At 43.4% G+C, this 25,259-nt stretch overlaps 1 protein-coding gene across 2 annotated transcripts in view; it reads right to left on the bottom strand.

The window, feature by feature from the left end:
• Window positions 1-6,615: 6,615 nt before the first annotated feature.
• The window catches only part of BEND3 (BEN domain containing 3), a 30,984-nt gene continuing 12,340 nt past the window's right edge, over window positions 6,616-25,259 (bottom strand). For both annotated transcript variants that reach the window (XM_016155754.2, XM_016155756.2), the window contains exons 2-4: window positions 24,126-24,170; window positions 23,464-23,669; window positions 6,616-12,385 (exon numbers count right to left, since the gene is read on the bottom strand). In XM_016155754.2, the coding sequence (XP_016011240.1) occupies window positions 10,142-12,385; window positions 23,464-23,669; window positions 24,126-24,159 (2,484 nt within the window). In that variant the 5' untranslated portion in view covers window positions 24,160-24,170 and the 3' untranslated portion in view covers window positions 6,616-10,141. The remainder of the gene's footprint in view (window positions 12,386-23,463; window positions 23,670-24,125; window positions 24,171-25,259) is intronic.

A 25,259-nucleotide genomic window follows, 5' to 3' on the forward strand; every position in this document is an offset into this window, starting at 1 on the left:
TTAGTGACTGGCCTGCTGGTTCCCACATTAACTGCGTCAAGAGGTAGTGTAAAATAAACTGGCCTTATTAGTGTTTTTATTTCACTTTTATACCTGTCAGCCAGCTGCCCTTGGTTCAGGCTTTTTAGGGCAAAGCTAAGCAAAGTCAAAGTCTCACTTTATCGCCTTAGGGAAGAAGCATTAGGAGATCCTTTTCCCCACAGGCCTTTCTGAATTATCAGCAAGTTGGCCTCAGTTCCCTTCAGTCTGTCTTCACAAGCCTGGATAAGTAAACTTCCAACTAATTCCAAATGGGCTAGTTAGAATTCATTTAAAATCAGTTGTTTAGGGTAGGGGTTGATAAACGAAGGCAGCCAGAGGTCTTGTGCATGACACTCAAGAATAGATTTTATATTTTTAAAGTGTTGTTTAAAAAAAGAAAGGAATATATGACAGACTCTGTGGGCCACAGAGCCTGAAATAGTTACAATCTGGCCCTTTACAGGAAAAATGTGACTCATTTTAATTTTCAGGTGAAAGAAAATACACAGATTTTATTAATGAAGCAAATAATCAGAGACTAATTCTAATTCTCAAGGAGGTTATAAAAGGGACAAAGCCTTAAAAAAAAAAAAGTAGTATTAGAAGTATCAGTAGTAATATTATACATTCCTAGGCGTTATTTCCTAGCATTGGAAGGATCAGCTCAAATAAATTTATTAGATGTGTCATGCCAAAAAGACTGGCTGTTTCTGGCTCCTTTTATTTGCCTTCTAGGAATTCTTGAGAATTCAAGGTAACTAACAGTGAAGGGACACTTCTGTAGCCCGAAGCAGTGGGATGTTGAGGCCCACAAGTCTGGAAGACTTACCAGCTCAGATTTCAGAAGACTAAGGAAAATCAATGTTTATTTGAAAGCTTAAATAAGCTCTCAGGAAGAAATGATATATCCTATGCACTATAACAGGAAAGGTTTCTATTTTATCACTTATTAATTGGGCTTTAATGAGTCAACAGTAAAAAGATATATTCAATTACAATATGTTAGTTATGAATTATAATTTAGGAGATTTATGAATTTCCATACTTATTTCCTTCACCTCTGTCCCTTTCTCACCCTCCCTCTTTCTTTTCTTCCCTCCTATCTTCTCTCTCTCTCTCTCTTCTCTTTGGAAAATAATAGGAAGCCCGAGAAGTCTTGAATGGTAAGGGGCAGCATGATCTAATGTTTTGGGCTCGGTCTTGCCATAATGATTTAGATTATCTTGATCATAATTTGACCTTAATCTCTCTGAGCTTCAGCTTCCTTATTAGATGGAGACCAGGATGCTAATTGCTTTACCTTGTCCTGTCTTCAGAAGTTAAAATGTGGTGTAGGAGGTAAGATGAACTGAGAGCAGGAAGAGCTATTTGGAAGACTTTTTGAAACAGTTTTGGTAATTAGTACCTAACTTAGCTGCTTATCAGGGTTTGACCCATTAGAGACTTCTCTGTTTAAAAAAAAAAAAAAATCAAACAGAAAACATCTGATGATGGACAATTGTTTTGGTCCAAGCACATGGCAAAAACTGATCTTTCTCTAGTTTATCTACAGTGCAAGGGACTTGGAACATATTTATGAAACAGTAACAGAACAGGAGCAGAAACTAAAGCAATTCATAAAGAATTATAGAATTTATAGCCCACTCATTACTCGACTGAAACGATAGCTGCTTTGTAATGCCATCCTGGCAAGACTTCCTCATTGAAAATGTGACCAGCATGATGAAAAGATAAAGGTTTGGATGTTTCTAATGCAGAGGCTCTCAACCAGGGGTAATTTTGCCGCTCAGGGACATTTGGCAATGTCTGGAGATATTTTTAGTTGTTACAAGTAAGGGAATTGTATGAGCATTGAATGGGTAGAGACCCAGTGACACTGCAAAATATCCTACAGTGCACAGATAGCACCCACAACAAATAATTATTTGACCCAAAATGTCAAGAGTGATGAGGTCGAGACATCTTACTCTAATGGGATGACAAGGAATAATGTTTTTAATACTGCACGCACACAGGTTTTTCCATTAGGAAATGCCCTAGCACTGGTACCCACCCTCCAAGTTCTTTCAAGTTATTTTTTTCCTCTTGTTCTCATGTATTTCTACAAATCCTCCTCCCTTATTTTAACCGACTTTTCTAATGTGTCAAATGTATATCTTTTTGTTTGTAAACATTCTTTTTGTACGCATTTTTGTAAACTGTTTTGCTGTTCTGTGCACATATATTTAAATTTCATAAATGGCATTACTGTATATTTCATTTTGTATCTTTTTGCATTCAGATGGTTTTTAAGATCCATCCATGGCACTATAGGTAAATCTAATCCATTGCTTCTCTGCTGCATAATAAATCCCAATGTGCATCTACCATATTTTGCCTTTCCACTCTCCCAGTGACATTTTCCCAGACTCCACCAGCTCCCCTCACCACTATAACATAGTGCTTGCTTACTCTCTGCAATGGCTGTACCAGGCTGCCCTCCCACTAACATACAAAGTGCCTGTAGACCCATAGCCTCAGCCAGCCCTGGGCACAATCCGGCTTTCTGACTTTTGCCAGTCTAATATAGGTGTAAAGAGGTGTAGTTTCTTGTAACATACACTCTTTATAAGTCCTCCTTTCCTACACATGCGAGCTCCCACAGCCTGCTACTTCTGCCTTTTGGTAGCTGCCGTTACCCAATATATTGCTTGGAATTTCTCTGAAGGCTCTGAAATCGGATGCAGCCTTCTGAGACTACCACTCTCCCGTTCCTCTCAAAGATGAGCTTGCTGGGCTTTGTATAAGTTTTTTTTGTTTATCATTATTGCTTAACAGACTAGGTATATTAAAAACAGGATGGTGAGAGTTTACAATTTTGCAAAGTCCTGCAGACATGGATCACTCGTCATGTACTTTGATTCCTTGGTAGAGGTGTCAGCTGCACCTGGTGGGCTTTCCATCCCAGGACTTTAAAGTTGGAGGGACTTCCTCCAGGGCAGACAAGTGAAGCCCCAGTGACTGCAGTCAGTGTAGAAGAGCAAGTGTCTAAAATAGGCAATTTCTGTTTAACGGTCTGGACTGGTGATACCCATTCCTGGAGCCCCACTCAGAGGGATAAGATACTATTAGATACTTCCCCACAAAATGTGTGGAGAATTTTCTTTAGGATTGTAGGGTAAATCCCTTAACTCTTGATTCTGAAACAGAAAAAAAAAAAATGAGGCTAAATTGATAGCCAACTCTGGATCGAAGCAACAGTATTAGTAGCCTGAAGAGAAGGCACCCATCACTACGGGCCAAACATGCTGAAGTATATGCCTCCTCATACCTGGGATCTGCCTATGCTGAGGTTTAATCCCTTGTGTCAGAAATAGCAGGAACTGAACCCCAGAAAGACCAGGGCTATTGAGTTCTGCAGCCAGGATTCAGAGCACACTTAGCAACTGTGTCAGTCTGTGAGAAACAGGGGAGTCAGGAACTATGCAGTCCTGCAGCTGTGTCTCAGGGAAGAGCCCAGCCCTGCTACCACTGGGGTGGCTTCAGCTGTCTGCACTATGGGGCGGAGCCAAGGTTCTCGGTCTTATACCCACATGCATCTGGAAAATCAGTTTCAGGTAAGAGAGGTCAGGTTTTGTGCTGTTTACCAAATCAAAACCTTCTCTCCAAGTTCAGACTTCGTAACTGCCAACAAATAAGATTGAGACTTGTTAGAATCAAGAAATAGTGCCCAAGAGATAGCGAGTGTTAAAAATGTTTCTGCTTAATTTCCTAGAGGCAGAGATGATTCCTATTGCATTCTTTGTTCTATTTCCTATGGCACTGAAACATTTCCTGAGTCAAACATTCTCACTTGGATGGACCCAGAAGCTCAGAGACCGTGGACAGTCAGCAAAACCCTAAGTTAAAGGGCAGGGGACCACTAGGCAGAGGAATTTACTACGCACAGCTGCATAAGTAGCAGCATGGAAATCAATGGCACAAACTTTGGAATCAGGTTGGCCATTACTAGAGGTGGTATGACCCTGACAAGTTATTTAACCTCTGGAAGGATCCACTTCTGTAAAATTGGAGATAAAAATATCTACTCCGCATGGTTTCTGTGAGGATTAAATAACACTTGTCAGGTCCCTAGCATATTCCCGACTCATTACAGGTGCTCATAAAATGGAAGCTCTTACGAAAAACAGAACTCTCTGTAATTCAGGGGCCCACCGTCATTTCTGAATACACAGCTGTCACACTGTAGGAGCTTCTGGAAGGAGTGGCTGTGGCATTACATGCTCTAAACCGCTGTCAGGGACATAGTTCACCATCTGGGTTACAAACTCTATTTAGAACAAATGAATTCTTACTCCTTATAATAAAAATCAACGGACATGCTTAGCCATACAGAAATGTTCTGGCAAAAGCCATCACATTTGGCCAGTGCCCCTAAGCCCTGATGCTGAAGCATATGTAAATCTGCCTCATCCTACTGACCTAAAAGCTAAGATTTAGTTCACCACTGGTTAAGAAGTAGTTTTATTTGAACACAACAGGAAACCACTTATTTCAGCTCAGATGTTTCTAATAATCAGGAAAGCATTAAGCCTTCAGTTTCTGTATATACAGATATTCAGTGTATTTTATGAAGTTACTGTACTTCGCAGGTTAGTGCTTCTCAGAATGCAGCCCCAAACATTAGCATCACTAGGAATGCAAAATTTTAAGCCTCACCCCAGACCTACTGAATCAGAACCTCTGGGGGATGGGGCCCACCGATCTAGTTTAACTTGCCCTCTGGTAGATGCTGATGGAGTCCCACTCAGGTCCCTGTTACCAGTGCACCTATCTCCCAGCTGTTGAGGGCCAGCTACTCACACACAGAGGTCCTTCTGGAGCACTTACCTTGGCCAAAGGGAGCCGTCCTGCCAGCTGTCCCCCTTCCCCTGGGCAAGCACCTTAGACAAGGATCAACCTACCCCTTTGCTTCAACTGGGACTAATTCTGCCAAACAATTCATATTCCAGTTCTCAGTGGATGGGAATGAACCCAGAATGCAGTGGAGACCACATTTTTGCTTATGGCCCGTCCTGACCCCATCCTGCTTTCCTTCTGCTCCTCCTGACAGCATGCCCTCAATCAATTGCACAAGAACCCCCGTTTCAGGCTCTGCTCCTATGGAATGTGATCCAGGGCAGTTACTTGCACAATCTAAAAAATTTTACTATTACCAGAACATGTCCACTGTTGCCACAATTTTTTCACCCAGGGCAATTTTAAAACCAGCACACCCATATCTAAGATCAGACAAACTGGGGCTGAGGATGTGGGTGAAAGGACATCACATCGGGATCTAAATCTTTGTATATTGTGGTTCAGAGGCTGTTTAGCTCCTGAGACAGTGTGGTATCGTAAAGACAAACTTAGGTTCAAATCTTGACACTGCAATTTGCCAGTTGTGTAAACTTGGGCAATAAACTTACTTCTCCTTCCTTACCACAAAACTGAGAACAGTGCCCAAGACTGAGATTCTGAGAATTAAATGAGGTGGCATTCAACAGCATTCAGGACCTTAGCTTTCTTAACAGGCATAATTATGGAACTTACCTCACTGAGCTTTTGAGAGGATTACAAGAGATGACCCCAGTACAGCTCTTAGCAGTGTGCGCCTGGCACATGGCATATACTCAACGAATGTTTGGTGCCGTTATAAGGAGCAGGTGATAAATGTCATTCTTTTCCCGCCTCTGGCCTGGGGGTATTAGATTTATTTGGAAGCTCCCTTAAAGAGTTCATTGTATCTCACTACTCTTATGATCATGGTGAGGAATTTGGTGTGGCGTTCTCTCTGAAAACTAGATTTCATAAGTCAGCTTACACGTATTGAAATTCTCTGTGAATTTTCTTTTTGGTAGAAAACAAGGATACTTACAGCCAGAAGGGGCTTAAAGAATCTAGCCTTCCTCCAAGTCTTGCTTAAACTTCCTCATGGATTTATTTAGTGTTTGGGGCTCCAGCCCTTGACCAGCCCTAATGTGCACAAGGCTTAGAGCACGTGAGTGTCAGGACTCATAAGTGACCAAGCACTTACTGAAGAAAAAGTGTTCAGATCACAAGCCACAACTTATTTTATATATTGTGACACTTGGTTAAAAATAAAAAAGTTAATGATTTATAATTAGCTAAGGAGAAGAAAGAGGGTGAGAAGAAACAGGATCCTTTTGTTATCAGTTAATAGGTTAACTTCGAGGAACCAAATCCCATTTAATCCAAAGGGCAAAGAGTGAAAGAAAGCTCTAAACTTGAAGGCAGGCAGGGAGTGTCTGGCCACCAACTATTAAAGATAAAAGGTGAAATACACCTCCCACTCTGTGACTCGGAAGCCACAGTACATAAAGCTGTGGCGTAGAAATGGGCTAGTATTTATTTGTCGACTTCTCAGTTATTCAGCTGTGACAAACTGAAATCCTGTGAGCTGCAGCCCTGACGCCCAGTGTGGAAGCTTGAGAGGCTGAGACGCCACTGAGCATTCATGTCCTCCCCTGGGAACAGGTGAGGAGGCCGTACAAACCAACCATGACATGTTCTGCGAGACCTCTGCTCTAAGAAAATAAGATGTTATGAGACATATTTTTCTATTTTTATAACATTTTATATAACTCATAAAACAGTGCTTGTATAAAAATTCACACAAAGTTGCTAGAGAGCATACAATTTCCAAAAATGTCCTGGGTTTTTGTTACATTCAGTTTTCTAAGGATGCACTCAAACCAATGGTAAAATGCAGACATGTGATATTTCATTATCTTTGGTAAAACTATTCTCATTATTTTGTCTCCTCACAGTATTAACTCTGATATCCACTTTGTGCAGGGTTTGCTATCACTAGGATGTCAGAAAAACATTAAGGCTGGATCTACACGAGGCAAGTATTTCCAAATGGCAGTAATAGCCGCTTGGCCCCGCCCCCACTCATACTGTCTATCTGAACAGGCAGGGTGAGAGCTCATTGACCTCCAATCAGGGGTCTTGAGACCCCCTCTCAAACAGGCAAGAAGCAAAAATATGGGGAAAGTGGAAACTAAGGCCATCTCTACAGGAACCCCAGTGGCCATGCTGTGGTGTGGTCACATCGGTGACTCTTACCATTTAAACAGCTAATCCATTCACCACTAAGTAGATCCCATTGGTTGGTTAATGATTGCTGTTGGGTGGTACCCCCACCCCAACATAAAAAAACGTTCAGGGCCATCACCAACGGGAAGGGGCACACTAACGCCCATGACACTAGACACGACTTTATTCCCTGTCAAAAGTTTGTTGTCATGTAGATACAGCCAAAGTGAACTGAAGCAGGATTAGAACACAGTACATTCATGACTATCTTCATACATTCTTTTAAAACACACAGACAATAAGGGACACTACCACCTATTGCGACTTGCTATTTTACTTAACATCAGAACGTGTCTGTGCTAATTCTTTAGTCCTCCAGATACCAAAAAAAAAAAAAAAAAAAAAGGAATCAAAACCAAACAAATGAAAACCAAAACCAAAGAATTTAGATGGAGAGGAGGAGGATGGGATTTGCCAACAGATTATATGGAAAAACATAAAATTTTGAAACAAGTTTTTTGTACTTCTATTGCTACATGTAAAACACTGCTCCTGGAGCCCACCTATATGGCTGGAGAACTGAGGACACCATACAGACAGACTCAGGACATGTAGGCGTTTCCTGATGAGACAGTCCAGAGGGACAGGAAACAGCTCCCAGAGTGTGTCCATCTCTCTTCATTGAAAGGGACTCTTAAGATGTGGGGGGAAGAAGCCCTACGCAGGAAAGGTATTTAGGAAACCACCAAAATACAGTTCCTAAAAACTGGAACATGCTCTAGGTTATAGCCACATTGCATTCCTAGAAACTGTTAATTCCTGTTAATTTCTTTAATGTGGGTAGATAGGATTTTTAAAATTAATAAATGATTGTGCTTCTGAAGCTGCAGGGTCGCATTCCACCCTCTAGAAAGCAGGACAATTTTCACATGGCTTGGAATCCTCTTGGATACATCCTAGAGACCAGGAACAAATTCCATGGCACCCACCAACCAGTAGGGCTGGCAGGAGAGTGCCACTGCCATCTTTGGGTAGGGTGTGTGTGTGTGTGTATGCATGCACTTGTGAGTTGTAGAGACTAAGGCATAGAGAAAGGCCCAGGTTGGGGGGAGGGGGGGGGAGTGTGAGCCTCCTGGCTGCTCCAGCCCCTTTTCCTGTCCAGGCACTAAGAGGTTGAACTTGTTATATTCACATAGGTCCCCTTCATCTCACTTCAGTTTTTTAATAAGAAATGTGTGTGCACGTGTGGGTGCGTGAGTCATTAAGTCACTGTGCATTTCAAAATTTCAATAATTTAGCTCTGCAGTTTCAACAGAAATCATCTGTAAATGATATTTAAAAGCAAGTTTACTAAAGTTAAATCAGCAAGTTTACATTGCTCAAAATCCTGTCATATATATATATATATATATAAAGCCTGCTGGGTGCAGGCAAAATTATGTCATACAACCACTGGAACTGAAGTCCTTATCAGCTGTATAAAGATAATTCACAGATTGTTTCTATTATTTCTGCATTTTAAGGTAGCAAAATATTAAGCCACGTGGGTTTTATGACTACCCTGTGTGATTCATTCAATTTCCAGGTTTCTAGTATGATGTACTCAGTTTGAGTTAGACTGCTTCCTTTCCCTCTTAGGCATTTGGCCCCCCAAGTCAGGTAGGTGAACGTGTTTTTAAGGATTTTAACTGCTGGAGAATTTCCTGGTTGGAACTCCAGGAGAACATGCCACTGGCCTGAAGCAGTGTGACTTCCTCACCCAGTGGGAAGATGTCTCACCCCAAGGCCAAGGGAACAGCCAGATGTAGGACAGCAGGACCTTCTAGGAGGGTTGAAGGGAAAGCTCTGAGAGGACCCGGGGAAGGGACATGGGAGCCCCATTTGAGATGACCTGTGTCCTTCCAATACCAGGGATCCTCCAGAGGCCTGAGGGTCTGGGCTCGCCCTGAGGAACAAGGATGTATACTGACCGGAGGAACTAACACTGAGGTGTGGTGAAGTCACCATACAGCTCCCAGAACCCGGGTTTTGTACAAATACACACAAAGTAAACAGTTCTTAGTGAGCCCAAAGGGACCTGTCCCAAATCCAACATGAAACCAATTATTGACACACACTGTTTTCCAAGGAAACATGTCAACCCCTCCAACCAGCATCCTCACGTGAAGAGGGGAGGGGGCAGTGGAAGGACACAGCTCAAATGACACTGTGAACGTGTTCCCACGTCTATCTACATTCATGTCATCATCGTCATCATCATCATCATCATCCAGTGTTCTTGTCTACAAAGAGCACGACGCAGCAATGGAGAACAGGCCAGGCCAGTGAGGAAGCCCCTTCCTCAGCGGCTACAGTGGAAGGGAGAATGTGACCATAGTCACAAAGGATTTCACACTACCGCATCCCCTCTACTGCCATCCAAGAGGCATCCTGACTCTTCCAATCAGATGTAAAAGACAAGGTCAGTAAAATGGGTCTCTATGCCACCTGAAGCTAATATTAGCCATCATGCATAAACATGGCACTTCTAAAAATTTCATAAATCTGAAGTCATCTTAAAAAGAAATCCCAGCAACTGAAGTCATCTCACAGTACTTTACCTCAAATTTTTAAGAGACTTTTTTTCTAAGTAAAATGGGCCCCAAAGAGCCCAGTGATCTTTTTTTTTTTAAAAGGGTTTCTTTTTAATTTAAAAAACAAAAAATTGATAAAAATGTTAGATGTAAAATGTGGGAAGGAGAACAAGAGTTGTTGAATTTGCGCTTCAAATGGAGGGAAAGAGGTGGACACAGCCAAGGAGAGAGAACTCCTTCTCCTGAGTCCTCTCTGCTCACAGCTCAGCCCTCCCCAAACTGGCTGCACCACTGGGGAACTCAGGACAAAGGTCGCAAGTAGGAGAGACCAAATGCAAGGCTTCTTTCTTGTGGTTGAGTGGGTGTTTACGTGTGCAAAAGTAGTAAGCCACTGCCCACTGACATAAGGTGCGTGTCTGTGGATACCATAACACGTGCTCCAAAAGGCTCAGGCCCCAGGCTGCCCATCACTTCTCTTTTTTTGCTTTCTTCAGGATGTCGCATTTTTTCCTGTTGGGGCGGCGGCACCGTTCATCAATGCTGGGGATACATTCGTAGTGCCACACCTCCTCCATCTTCTCCACGGGGTAGACGGCCTCCACGTAGTGGCGGATGAGCCGGAGCCGCGTGGGGTCCAGCTGCTTCTTGTTGCAGGCCCCGGAGTGGTTGTACTGCAGCCGCAGGTTCTCGGCCGTGAAGAGTTCGGGAAAGAGCCTGACGAGCAGCCGGGCAGCGAAGTTGCCCACCGAGAGGCTCTGCTGCACGATCTCGCGCACCTCCTTGTCTGACAGCAGGTACGGCGAAGGCACCGGGAAGTCGGGCGAGGGGACCACCAGCTCGTCCAGAGGGATCTTGCAGAAGTCCTTGCTGCTTCTTTCGGGGGGCAGCGGAGGCCCCTCAAATTCCTCTCGGAACCTCTCCGGGTTGATTGCATAGCTCGCCAGGTCTCTGCATTCAGGGCCTGGCACATGGACCTTACGCTGCTGCTGGTAGGAGCGCCTCTGCTCCGTGTCCCGGCGCCGGCAGCGCTCATCCAGTTTGCCCACAAACTCCAGCGTCCAGACGCGGTCATTCTTGGCCCGTGGGTAGAGCAGCTGCACGTAGTGGCGAATGAGCTTGATGCGGGACGGGTCTAGCTGCTTCTTGCCTAGGGAGCCGCTGCAGTTGTACTGCTTGCGCAGGTTCTCATGGGTGAAGAGCTCGGGGAAGAGATGCACGAGCAGGCGCGAGGCGAAGTTGCCGATGGACAGGCTGCTCTCGTAGATGCTGCGAAGCTGCTCCTTGCTGAGCAGGCAGTCAGCACCCGGCACTTCGAAGTCAGGCTGCGGGATCTCCAGCTTGTCAAAGTCGATGGGCACCAGCCAGATCTTCTTGGACCGCCGGCCGGGCCGCTCACCCTCAAAGCTGTCCTCCACCTTGACCACGGAGATGTCGTCTGGCAGGCTGGAGGAGTCGTAGCAGTCGTCCCGCGGGGGCTCGCCCTCACTGCCCCCGTCCAGCCCCAGGCCCTCGAGCTCGTCGTTGATGCGCTGGGCACACTGCTGCAGCCAGGCCTCCTCCTCCTGCATGTCAGGGAAGTAGATCTCTGTGTAGTTGCGGATGATCTGCAGCCTCTGCGGGTCCAGCTCCTGCTTGCTGCCATCCCCGTAGCAGCTGTACTGCTCACCCAGTTTCCGGTGGTCAAAGAGCTCGGGGAACAGACGGTGCAGGAGGAAGACGGCAAACTCGCCTGGAGACGAGGCTTCGTCCAGGAACTCGGTGAGGTCCTGTGTGTCCACCACGTGGTCTGAGGCGATGGTGCTGCTCCGGTCCAGAGACAGGGCCTCCTCCTGGTCTTTGTTGTCCAGAAAGTGGCCAGGGTCCACCTGCTCTGTCTCAAAGAAGCTGGCAACCTGGCCCCCAGGCTGGCTGTCCTCCATTTCCCTCTGGGCCCAGAAGCGGCTGAAGAAGTCGTTCAGCTGGGGCAGGCACTCGGCCTGCCACACAGCCGTGTCCTTCACGGAGGGGTAGTAGACCTCCACGTAGTTGCGGATGAGCTGCAGGTGCAGTGACTCCAGCTTCCGCTTGGCCGCAAAGCCACAGGCACTGCAGCCGCGGGAGAAGTCCACGTCGCTGAACAGCTCGGGGAAGAGCTGCACCAGCAGGCGGCAGGCCAGGTCCCCACCCGACAGGCTCTGGTCCACGATCTGCTTGAGCTCGGCTGCCGTGAGCTGGTACTCTGGAGGCGGCTGGAACTTAGCCACCATCTCTGTGGGGCTCACCTGCTTCTTGATGCGGCTCACCTCCAGGGACAGCAGGTCCACCTTGCTGTGCAGCTGGGACATGTTGGAGGACAGCGTGTTGAGCATGTAGAACATCTTCTGGATCAGAAAGTAGATGTTGGGGTCGCCATCAGTGGCTGGGGCTGCGTTGCTACACTCCCGCTTCTGTGGCTCATTCAGGAGCCGCAGCGGTGAGGGGCTGTTGCTGGGGTTTGCCTTCTCCAAGAGCTCGTATGTGCTGAGCACATCCCCAGCAGGAGGGTTCTTCTTCTCCATGATCTTGTGTGAGATGCCATAAAGAGGCTTCTTGTAGGAGGGGGTGGTCACATCATTGCAGGGCTCTTCCTCTCCTGACCACACAGAGACCAAGTTCTTGCCCTTGCCAGCCTGCTCCCCGTTGCCCTGGCAGGGCGAGCTGTTCTCCCGGTTCCTCATGCCTGCTAGGAGCGCCTAGAAAACAAAAAGTGTATTAAAGGAATGTTATGATTTACTACACTAGTAGAACATAATATAGACCTGTGTGATACAGGTCTGTGTCACACACACAGAGGGGCCAAGGCCAATCACAAGAGCATGTGAGGAACTGCTTCCTATGCCCCGGAGTCACTCCAGAAACGAATCATGAATACAAACCTGCATCCCAGTGCCAAACCTGCTTGCTCTCCCTGCTTCCTGAGAGGCTTAGGCTAGACCTGAAGGCTTCGAAATCCTTCAGGTCACCAGCGCTGGACTTCCTGCCCACAGGGCCCAACAGGAAACAGAGCACACATGCTGGGAAGGCCGGGCGAGAACTCGGATAGGGATGGGAGAGACCACAGGAATTTGAGGAGCTCCTGCAGCGGCCCATGGCAGGTCACCTCACTGGCCTAGGCCTTAGCAGCTCTCCGATGGGGATGATGACTCCTGCCTATGGCAGCTCCAGAAGGCAGCAGTGTGTCCTCCAGTCTGCAGCCTTTAGGAGAACAGGTGTCCCCACAGCTGAGATGCACAATGGTGGGCATAGAAGAACGGGGTCTAGACAGCAGCAGTGTGCTGCCAACTCTTCCACTGCCTAGAATCTTGGACTGAAAAGGGCTAGCCCAGAACTTTCCAAGGCCCACCCACCTGTGAGATCCTGTGAAGAGATGGGGCCTCCCAGATTTCTAAGTCTTGGTCTCTTTGCTGGTCTAGCAGGCCTTCTCAACCAGAATTCCAGGAGAGAAGTCAGCCCTACTGTCTTAAGGTACCCACTGTATGTAATGAATTAATGTGTCTGCTGTGCATCTAAAAGGGTACTTGCTATGTATTATCCATCCTTGCTCAACAGTGAGGTCTGTGAGAGAATTAAACTCTACCAAAAATAATTTGAGGGATAGGTTCCTTGACACACCCAAGGATGGTATGTTCTGTAAGTCCATTGTTGCTGGACTCCCAGGGAAGCTCAAGATACCCTTTAAGGGCTCCAAAGCTTGACTCCAAGCTCCACGATGGGACAGCAATCACCCTGACCATTGGGAACCCAGAATTCTCATTGCTTTCATCATTAGTTTTCCCTATTTCCAGGCCCTGGATGGTTTAAGTGGCTTATTTACATACATACAGACAGGTAGGTGACTTTCCACAGAAGTTCAAAGGAAAGTTCAGTGGAGAAAGGATAATCTTTTCCACCAATGATGCTGGTTGATCCTACCACATCCCATAGACAAAAATGCATGCAAAATGGATTGTGGACCTAAAAATAAAACCTAATTTAAAATTCTAACACTACCAGAAAAAAAGAAACGAAATCCTTTGTGACTTTGGTTTAGACAAATATTTCTTAGACATAACACTACAAGCATGAAAAGTGAACAAATTGATAAACTGGAATTGGACTTCATCAAAATTAAAAACTTCTGCTCTTTGAAAGATACTGTTAAAACAATGTAAAACAAGTCCAGACTGGAAGAAAATACCAGCAAAACATTAATAAAGAACTTGAACCCAGAATACTTAAAGAACTCTTAAATACAATAATATACAACCTAATTATCTCAACAGCTACCTCGAAGAAGATATAAAATGGCAAATACTTACATAAAAAGATGCTTATTAATAACACACAAATTAAAATCACAATGAGATTTGATTACATCACCCCTACTACAATGGGCACAATCAAAAAGACATATAATATCAAATGTTGGCGATCACGCGAAGGAACTAGAATTCTCATACACTGCTGGTGGGGATATAAAATAGTATAACCACTTTCTAAAAAGTTTAAACATACATGGACCATATGATCCAGGTATTCCATTCCTAGGTATTTACTTACCAAACAAAATCAAAGCAAAGAATCACAAAGACTTCTAAACAAATGTTCATGGCAGCCCTATTTGTAAATAGCCCATAACTAGAAATAACCCAAATTTTTATTAACGATAGATAAGTTGTTACAGTCGTACAGTGAAATACCACTCAGAAATAGAACTGATACCCATGGTACTCATGATGAATCTCAAAGTAATTTTGCTGAAAGAAGTCAGACAAACAAGAGACCAGACTGTATGATTCCATTCACGTAAATTCTAGAAAATGCAAACTTATCTATAGTGACAGAAAGCAGATTAGTTATTACCTGGGGGTGCACGGAGAGTGTAAAGAGGCATAAGGAAATGTTAGTGGTAGTGGGTGATGGATGTTTATTATCTTGATCATAGTGATAGCTTCACAGATATACACAAATCAAAATTTATCAAATGGTACACTTTAAATATGTGCCGTTCATTGTATTTCAGTCCTAACTTCATAAAACTGTTTTTGACAAATGTTGAAATTGACCCAAAACTCATGAGCATATATTTTTGAGAGTTTAATTAAGCATTAGAGCTATCTGGTGAGCCCCGGTGGGAGGGTGGGAGGCAGAGTTGAAGCACAAAGCATTTGGTTCCATTGACATGAGTGTGCCCCAAGCAATTGCAGAATGGACAAAAATAAAATGCACCCTTAGGATGCTTCTACATCTGGGAAAAACTTGGTTGGCTTAGCCTGGCCAGGCTCAGTGCTTCTGAAACTCGAATATACATATGAATCACTTGGGGTCTTATGAGAATGCAGATTCTGATCCCTGGGTCTGCATTTCTTACAATTTCCTGGGTACTGTTGGTCTTCTCTGAGTCACCAGAGCATGGAAGAGTATCACTTTCAGTTTATCTCATCCAGGCAGATTCGATGTCATTTGTAAGCCTTCATTTAACTCATGCCAGTACATGAGGTGTTTTTCTCTTGTAGGGCAAAGAGACAATCTCAAGAGGCTAGATATACAATGGCAGTTGAGCAACATGGCACCAAGAATAAGTAGGCCCAGTGTAAAAACAGACCATGAGGCCATATAAATGTAAAACTTTGACCCTCCTGAACCTCTCATTTGTTATGTTTCATTTAAATTAATGAATTACTTCCTGGACCCTCTCTTTTAGATAACAGAATAATGTGACTCAGATTAGAGAAAGGTTAATATTTCTCTTAAATCTACTTTCTCAGGGTTTGTCTAAGATGATGAAGAGTCAGAGGAACCTGGCCCTAAAAAAAACAATACACACTTCCCATGAGCACAAGACCAGGGGCATTTTGGGGTGGAGGGAGCCTGCCATCTGTTCCACTCCCTCTTGGGGTCCCCTTCTTACCAAGCTGTCCCTGTCTTCATCCTACTGCATGATAGTTACATGACAGGACCAGGTCATTCCTGAGTCTATCCTCAGTGCCTACCAAAGTCTCTATGACACAGAAAGGCTCAGTGAATGTTAGTCAACAACATGTGTGGGTGTTTAAAGCAGGACAGGGGATTCTACTACTCTCAAATACATGCTTTCAGGAAGAGGAACTGTTCAGATAGGCTATTCGCTTCAAGAATAGCATGACTGGAGAAGAAAGGAGTAGGTAAGAGCTCAGCTCGACCATCAGGTTGTTCTTTGTGTGACCTTGGCCATATTACATGACCTTTCATGTCTTAGCTTCCTGTGTCTAACTCAGAGATAAACAATGGTACCTGTCTCACAGAGGTTGTAAGGACTTAATGAGATAATGTACATAAAGCGCTGGGACCTTGTCTGATCACAGTAAGTACTTAATATTTGTTATTACAATATGATTATTATTAAACAATGTCATTTCCAAGCCAGAGCAGTGGTAATACAACATGCCTTTTATAAAACTATTGGTAATGGTTACTCTTGACCAGTAAACAAGGGGAGGACTTTCCTACAGCATTGGCAGCAGGGTAAGTCACTCATAATAGATATGTCTTAGGGGTCTGTTTGCCACAAAGGCTGGGGGCAGGAGAGAAGTACAAGACAAAGGAGCTAAAGGTGGGGTTTTAAGCTCTTTATATGTTCTTTTGTTTCGCTATCTAGCAGCAAGCAGAGAAGGAAGGAAGGAACTGCTCCCCCACCCCCCACACACATACACACATCAGAAACTTGGAGAGAGGAATGGAGATAGTTGAAAATCTTTACCCTTAATGCAGTATGTTTGGAATTGCGAGTCATGACTCATTAGTAAATGGTGAAACTGATTTGATGGATCATGACTAGCATAAGAAAGAGGGAGAGGTGGAGGAAGTATGAAAGAAAAAAGAACGAAAAAGAATAGGAAATACCAGAGTCCACTACACACAGAAATTTAATAATTTCAGGAAAGTTTTGTTTCATTTCTGTGTATCTACATATTTATATATAAATCCATATATTTGAGCTGCATTTCACTGTAAGGTGTATTTCTGACTGTGGGTCACTGTTGAAAAGCACTGCCAAAGAAAATTAAAAGTTCCTTACTTGCTAATTCCTAAAGACTGTAAATGAGATTTTTAGCAAGTTATTCACCATTAAATTTTATTATACCAAAATAATGTGGTAGGTCCCATGGACCATGAGATGATGAGGTTTTACCAATATAGAGTAATTTGAATTGGTAATGCCAGTCATTAAAGAAATCATAACTGCATTAGGAGTGATTTTTGCTTTACAATGAGTGATCCTACTAATATTAAAAAAAAAAAAAAAAATTCCGTACAGATGACCAGAAACTCACCTGCCGTGCAGCACAGGTTCTAGACGGAGACCTGCCCCAGTTAATCCCCAGCACAGAAAGTAAGCACAGAAAAAAGTCTCTGGGTGAATTGCCTGAGGACCAACAACAAACAGAAGTCGTCCGATTCCTCCACACTGCCACAGAAGGCAGAAGGCCAGAGTACATGGGAACTGGAAATTCCCTCGATAACTCTCAATATTCAGCCTCATTAATAAAAATATTTCAGTTTCTATCAAGCATGTTAGAAACACTGCCATCAACAGAAATATTTCTGGCTAACCTGCTTGAATAAAAAAAAAATAATAAGTTAGAGTCCCAGTAGAGGGCAACATTCCTCACTCCCAGAGACCTTGGATACACAATTCAACACAAAACACAACACCAGCACCAAAAAGAAGGTTCTTAAATATCCCCGCACTGGTGTCCTGTCAGCTCAGTACTCCAATTAATTCCACAAATGTTGCCAAGGCGATGATGAGCTGGCTGCGTTTGCTGCTGCTGATATAAAATCTGCTCAGCTGTCTAGGAGTATCAAGAAATCTTTAAATCTGTGCTACTTGGCACTGGGTGTCTGGCTGACACCATTCCCAATTCTCCGAGGCTCATCTTCCAACCATATGGGAACTCTGCTGCATAGCTCAGGCTCTGCCATGCCAGCATCTATCCCAGGTTTGATCAGGGCATTTCACTCTGCCACCAACACCCTTATACTCAAGGGGGAATGCCCAAATCTCTCATTTGGAGAATTTGAATGAAAAGAGGCTGATGTTGGGTTACAAGTGAGGGGTAAATAGACTATTTAGGGGAGAGTCCACATGTCCGTGCCCACGGACATCCCAGAGATTGGGTCACCATGGATATGCTCCAAGGATTAAACACCGTCCTCAGGACTCCAAATCTAAAAGCAGTCACTGAATTCAGTTCATCGAATGACAAATAGCTAAATGGTGCTCAGAGAGTCAGCAAACCATAACACCAAGAAAGCATTTGAAAAAGGGAGTTGAGAATCAATATAGCACCAAGGACAGATGATGTGAAACCCCTCCTTGGGGTCTGGAGCCACTGCCTTCTCCAAATAATCAAGGCAGGAGTGACGCTTAGCTTTTTTATTTTCAACAGAATTCTATTATTCTTCATCAAGTGATCAGATGCAGTTAGCAATAAAGTATGGATGAGCTCTCTACCACACGCATCCAGCGCCTAAGATCTGGCAGGCACTGTGCAAGGCCATAGGCATACAGGGAAGACACCAGACAGTCTCTGCCCTCATGGCTTTTACCCTTTGGGTCATCCCGATACTGCCAACAGTGTACGGTGAAGATGAAGAATGTGCTACCATTCCTGAAAAAATAAGAATCTGGAGAGATAAAGCAACTATAATGGGAGAAGAAAAAGATAAGGATGCAAAATCTTATCTTTGGGGAGGGCAGGACCTCCTCAAAGGCTCCTCACAGCATCTTACAAATATTCCATAGCCCTTAGCACCAGCGTGGTATCTAAGTGCACAGTTCCAAATGGAGCAGGGCCCGGCACGGCTGCCTTCAAGAACCTCATGAAAATGGGAATGGCCATAGTATCTATTTGCTATGGCTGTTGTGCAAACTATTATGACTCTCCACCTTGTACCACAGTAACTGACACTTAGGAGGTATTCAGTACATCTGCACCAAATGAACAAGATGGCATTTCCATGCTCCAACTAAAAACAAACCATAATGGCACTTTAGAATTAAAAATAAACTAAGAACCCCACCCCACCCCACCCCAGGAGAACAAAGCTACCTTCTGCCTGTCATATAGCTCTTGAACACTTTCCCAACTTCCATGCACAAAAAGATGATTACCAATAAAAGTGTTGGCTACTCACCTTCCACATCTGCTGTGTTTGGCTACGAAGGCTTTTCTAGCCCAGGCGCCAAATAAGCCTTTATAAAGCCTTTTGTTTGTTTGTTTGTTTGTTTTTGAGGGAGGTGCTTTTACTTCTTAGTATTGGACCAAATATCACTCATAAATAAGTCTTTAGCACTGACACAAGTCTGAATCTTTAACATGAAGGCTATCACTCAGATTCCCCCTTTCCTTGGTGTTGGAGGAGGACAGAAGGTGGTTTATGTTCTGACTTGAACAGTGTTTATAATCAGACGCTTCCCTTGGTAATTCCATGCCATTTTTTTTTCTGACAAATGTGGAGGGAGGCAGCTGAATAGTGACTGCAAAGGGTACAAGCTGGAGATGAGGGCTGGGGGCAGTAAGTAAACATTTCTGAAGGATGATGCGGGGCAAGCCCTGTGCTGGGCTCCTTACATGGGCATCTTAGTGATCCACACAGGAAACAGAGAAGATGAGCAGTACTATCCCTTTTCACTGTGAAGGAACCTGAGAGTCTGAGAGGGTAAGTTACTGGCTGAAGGTCCCATGGTGAACTCCCCCTTTATCTGATTCCAGTCTCGGCTCATTCTGGTATTTACTATTTCTATAAGCTGGATCAGAGAAGGTGGGGCTCACGTGCCTGGACAGGGAGCAGAGAGCTGAGTACCCCAATCATTCCTGACACCTCTCGCCAAGCACAAGGCTGCCTCACAGGCATCCTGGCAGTTTATTTTAACTTATATATCTAAGTTTGCTTGTCTATCTGATGAAGATATTAATTCTCTCATCTATGGTTTCTTATATCGATTAAAGGAAATAAGGGATGGTGCTCTTTGTGGAGTAGGCACTCAATAACTGTCAATGCATTTCCTTTTTCCTTTTTGATTATTGCTTGTTTTACCTTCCTGGTTCCTCCGGTATCACTCTGTGATGAAAGCGCTTAAGAAAGCTGCATATACTCCCCACCTCTACCTCCACCCCCGCCACCACATATGTAAGAAAGATCAGAGAAAATTCAGGGAGGGAAAGATAAAAAACTATTCAATGTGAATTGGGACTAGTACCATATTGAAATATCAACATATACCATAAGTTCACAAAACCGATAGATTGCTCTGAAGTCCCCCGGATTCTGAAGCTATTGATTTACTGACACATCAACTTATACAACTTTAAAAGGAAACAGTGCCTTGAAATCACATGATATCTTTACATAAGGAGTTCACAAATTTTAAAAGGATTATACTTATATACATTTTTTTCTTTAAAGAACAGGAAGAGGTAAAGGGATATTAACCTCACTTTATATACACTAAGGAAAATGAGCAAAGCTGAAAAACACCCAAAATAAAATTCAGGACTAAACATGTCTTTTTCTTTTCAAAATCTAATGGGTTAGAACTGTATCTAATCCACTGAAAAGTAAACATACATGACTAATTAGAATCCGTAAATTGAATCGGTCATATTAGAAATATTCAAATACATGTTGGTCCCCTCTTCTCTGCACATGTTGGAATTCCTGGACGATGCCTGACGCTCCGACAGACGAGGCGGGCTGCCTTGCCAGATCATGAGGAGCACTCAATGCTGTCGCATTGTTCACGCGATGCGTGGGCCATCCCTTCACGATGAACCCGCAGCGAGTTCCAGCCCAGTGCCAGACCTTTTCCAACTTGCTTCACATACTGAAGGATTCAACTAAAACACAAATCATAAGAACCTTCTCCTTCTCTTTCTGCACCCAAGAATATGAAGATACTACCTTCTCTATGATGCTGCGAAAACAAAACTATATTGAATGAAGGGATAAATAGTGATACCATTTGTGCAGTGAGGCACAGGGCCACCTTGGGCCATCCACAAAGGCCACAATCCGGGCTTTCTATGGTCAGAATTCCTTCTTGATGCAAGAGTTTGTTGTTTCTTACTGTGGCGAATTGTTTATTAAAAACAACCATACTAGTTCCCCCATCCTGTGTGAAAGCCTCTTGGAAATGTGACTTTATTGCTCCTAACATCAGAGGTAGAGTCTATTTTTCTACCCCTTGGGTCTAGGTTTGGCCATATGACTTGCTTTGACCATTGGACCATTAGCAAATGTGACATAAACAGAGGCTTAAAAAGTGTTTGCACAAAGCTGGCCCTCTCTTGCTCCCAAGAACTCTTCCATGTTATGTGAACAAGCTTGGACTAGCCTCCTAGAGTGAGAAAGTGCATAAGAGAAGCTGCAGTCATCTGCTTCAGCCCAGGGAAGGCCCCACATCTGTGAGTGAGGTCATCTCAGACTAACTAGTCCTAATCATGTCAGGCCGAATTGGAAGAACCACCAGCTAGGTCATAAAACTGTGAATGAATAAAACAGTGGTTGTTTTAAGAGGCTAAAATTTTTTTGGGGGGCGGGGGGAGGGGAGGAAAGGGGGCTGTCACACAGCAAAAGTGAATTAATGTACTCAACTTTGTGTTCTACTTCTTGAACTCTGGCTTTACTTGCAAACTTGAAACAGTTTGTAGGATGGATCATAAACATATGAAGCAAGAAGAAAATAGTTTCAGGACTTTAGGAACAGTGCTTCTCAAACTTCTCAACACTTTCAGAGTAACCTCTAGGAATCTAACCCATAGAACCATTCACAGAGGGTCACTAGGTTTGTGCATATGGATGGTTCCTATTTGTAATCATCTAAAAGTGGGAAATATCTAAATATCAATAAGAAAAAGGATAATAAATTATGATTTAAAGTAAACACAAGAAAAAGCAAAGTTAAATGTTTTTCAAAGAAGCTATTTAACTAACCATCTTGTAGATTTCATTTTCCACAGCAGGTATCTCAACAGTCGAGAATTTGAGATTTAATCTGTAGACACTACTTGCTGCACTAGAAACTGCCATTCACACACGTAACTTTCCCCAGAGTCACAAGGTATGCAGCAGGTGGCTAGTGTAGGCAGCCAGAGTCAAGGGTGGAATATTTCTAATCAATCCTTTATAAAAAATGCTCATGTAGACATAAAAATAAAATTCAACCAACTTTCTGGGCATTACAGATTTTTAAAAATGTATTGTTCTGGTATTACGCATGATAATCAAAAAGTGGAAGCAACCCACAGGTCCACCAACTGATAAATGGATCAACAAAATATGGTACATTAAAACGATGGAACATCATCTAGCCATAAAAAGGAATGAAGTACTGATACATGTGACAGCACTGATGAACCCTGAAAACATGCTAAAAGAAACCAGACACTAAAGGCCACATACTCTATGGTTCGAACTGTAAGAAATGTTCAGAATGGGCAAATTCGGAGACAGAAAGTAGATTAGTGATTGTCAGGAGCTAAAGAAGGGGGAAATGGGGAGTGACGGCTAATGAGGACAGGATTTCTCCGTGGGGTGATAAAAATGTTCTAAAATCTATTGTGATGATCGCACAACTCTGAATATATGAAAACCAATGAATTATACAATTTTTATCGGTGAATTGTACAGTACATGAATTAGATGTTAATAAAGCCATTGGGAAAGGAAAAAACCCAAATAAATAAATAAAAGTACACCCAATGTTCCATGATGTGGAATGCAGGTCAGTCCTCATTATAAAATAATATAAACATGTATATTTATATCCTGGTGAAAATCTTAACTTTCTCATTTTGCTAATTAAAGGACAGTTTTTATTTACTGAAGACTTATTAAGTCTCTAAAATCCATAAATTCCCAATTTATTTGGATCTGTCCTAGCATGTAAAAGGGGAGAATTAAAACAAACCAATAATAACCCAAAGTGTCTCAGGCTGATATGCCATGGTGTCCTGGCTAATGATAATAAGCCTTGAAAATGGGGAGCTCTTTTAAACAGACATGCAGAAGTGGAAATGCCTATCTGGATCCTTGAGAGAGAGAGAGAGGGAGAATGGAGTTGGGGACCTGGGTTGGAGAGCTTGGGAAAATGGTCTAAGAGTTTAATATGTAATCTGCTGGTCCACGGGGAGGCTCACTGCAGAGGCATTCTAGGCCAGATAGCTCATCTCCCAAACCACTCCTCTCTCCTCAGTCTTCACTGTTTTGCATACATGTCTTATCACCCATATAGACAACAGGCTGCTAGAGGGGGTCACCACATTAGTTCCAGAATTTAGCACAGTTGAATATAACCAGAAGGTAATGAAGGAATAAATCAAATTCATAAAATAGATAACTTAGAGGTGACAGGTATATAAAATTTTCCACCTTACAAAAAGATTCACTGAAGTGTTTCTTTAGTAAACGAGCTTCTCTAATCAACATAAAAGATGATCCTCCACTTTCCCAGGAGTCTATGTTAAGTGCGCACTACGTAAAACGTAGGTTTGCTGTCAACAAGTGCTTGCTTTCCCCGTACAGTAGATGCTTGTGAAGTCTCCCCTAGCCCCATAATGAATCCAGACGTAGACAAGATACCAGTTAAGCACACTCTAGATACTCAAGCCAGAGAGGAGACAGCTGAAATGAAAACTTTCTCATCTCCAGGGGCTTAGGAGTTTCCCAGATCCCCATGAGCAGAGAGATTCAGTGTCCCATCAAAGGGTTAGAGCCCGAGCAGGCACTGAAAGGGCTGGGCCCTCACCTCCGGAATCAGCCGCCGCCTCTTCACGTTGGGGACAGAGTCTGGCTGGCCCTCGCCACCAGCTGGCTGCTTTCGCTTGCTGGAGTCCTGGAGGGCGGTGAAGACGCTGTCCAGAGGGTGCTTCTCCGAAGACCTGGGATTCACTGAGCAGTCCAGGGCAGCATCTTCAGCTTCCGTCTCCACCTTCACAGTGTTATTTTTTAGAACTGTGGCAGAGAAGAGATAGGGCTCAGTGGGCCACTCAGAGATCCTCTAGGTTCCCTGAGGACAGGTTGTTTGTGGATCGCCCTTTGACACTACCACTCAGATGATAAAGTCTAGTCACAATAAAACTGCGCCTTCCAAGCAAGCAATTTTTATCTAACTACACTAGTGCAATACAATAAAACCATGTTCCAAGAACGTTTTGTTCAAAACTTGTTGGAGGAGGGGGCAAGATGAGGAGAGAAACAAATACTATCTTTTTAATGATGCTTTCAAAAAAGTAACTCTGGAAAGATACCTAAAATACTTATACCAGGTGTGTGGGTGGAGGGGGATGGGAAAGAGGGATACAAGACTTTTCGTTGATTTTTCATTTTGTATCGTTTTATATTTTTGAACCATGTGAATGTATGACCCAACAAAAATATTAAAAATAATTTTTAATTAAGGTTTTTTACCTTCTTCATCTTCACTGAATTCAGCTGAGTTCATCTTCTATTCCACTAAATTAAAAGACAAAGACAAAATCTTACTTTATTGCTTGATTTATTTAGTCTTCCCTACTCATGAGAAATTCCCTTTCCCTCCCAACCCTGGCTCTGAGTAATAGAAGGTTAAGCCAACACTGCTCTACATCACAGAAAATCATATCCTCTAATTCTTGTTTGCACTGCTTAAAGGAGCCAGGCCTTTTGTGCACCTGCTGGGAGTGCTTCTCCAAAACTTTATGTGGGCAGAATGTGTCTTAAAGCTTCAACCAAGAGCCACTTGTAGAGCTGGGGGAACTTTATTTGAGAAGATAATCAAGTCTTTTGTAAAGTACCAGAGTTTGAATGATCTGTTAGCCTCTGCTTTATAAATTCCAGCCACAAAAATGAAAAGGCTGACCAAGGACAGAAGCTATGGATCCTGTGGACCGGAGCTGAGGTCTCAGGACTCCAGGTGTTCCGACAAGACCTGTGCTTTCCATGATGGAAGCCATAGTCATGTAGCTACTAAGGACTGGAAATGCGGCTAGTTCACAGAGACATGCCCTAAGTATAAAACACAACTCTGGATTTCAAAGACTTAGCATAGCAAAAAAGAATGTAAAATATCTCGTTAGTTTTTTATGTTGAGTACATGTTGAAACAATATTTTGGATTTATTGGGCTAAATAAATAATTTTATTAAAAGTAATTTCACTTTTTTTTTTAATGTGGCTACTAGAAAATTTTAAATTACACATGTGGCTTGCATTATATTTTTATTGGATGGCAATGGTCTAGCCCTTTCTTCAAAAACAACTTTCTCTTTCAGGGAAAAAAGGCATTGTGGGTTTTTAAAGTTCTCAAGCTCCACACAATCTGGTCTAAACCGTTCTTTTTATCGACGAAGTAATGAGGCAGGCGAGGTGGAAGGTACTGTGTATGGGATTCAGGGTCCGGGACAGAGCTAGCCCCTAACCCCCACTGCCCCAGCCAGAATGGAATGGACCCCACAATTAAAAGCACCATTAAGTCTTTGAGATTCCCCAAATTATGTAACAACATGTCCATAAACAGTGCATGGTACAAATGAGGTAGTAACATTGGAAAAGGATTTATGTGACA

This window comes from Rousettus aegyptiacus, unplaced genomic scaffold (genome assembly GCF_014176215.1).
Source record: "Rousettus aegyptiacus isolate mRouAeg1 unplaced genomic scaffold, mRouAeg1.p scaffold_m13_p_1, whole genome shotgun sequence".
Lineage (NCBI taxonomy): Eukaryota > Metazoa > Chordata > Mammalia > Chiroptera > Pteropodidae > Rousettus > Rousettus aegyptiacus.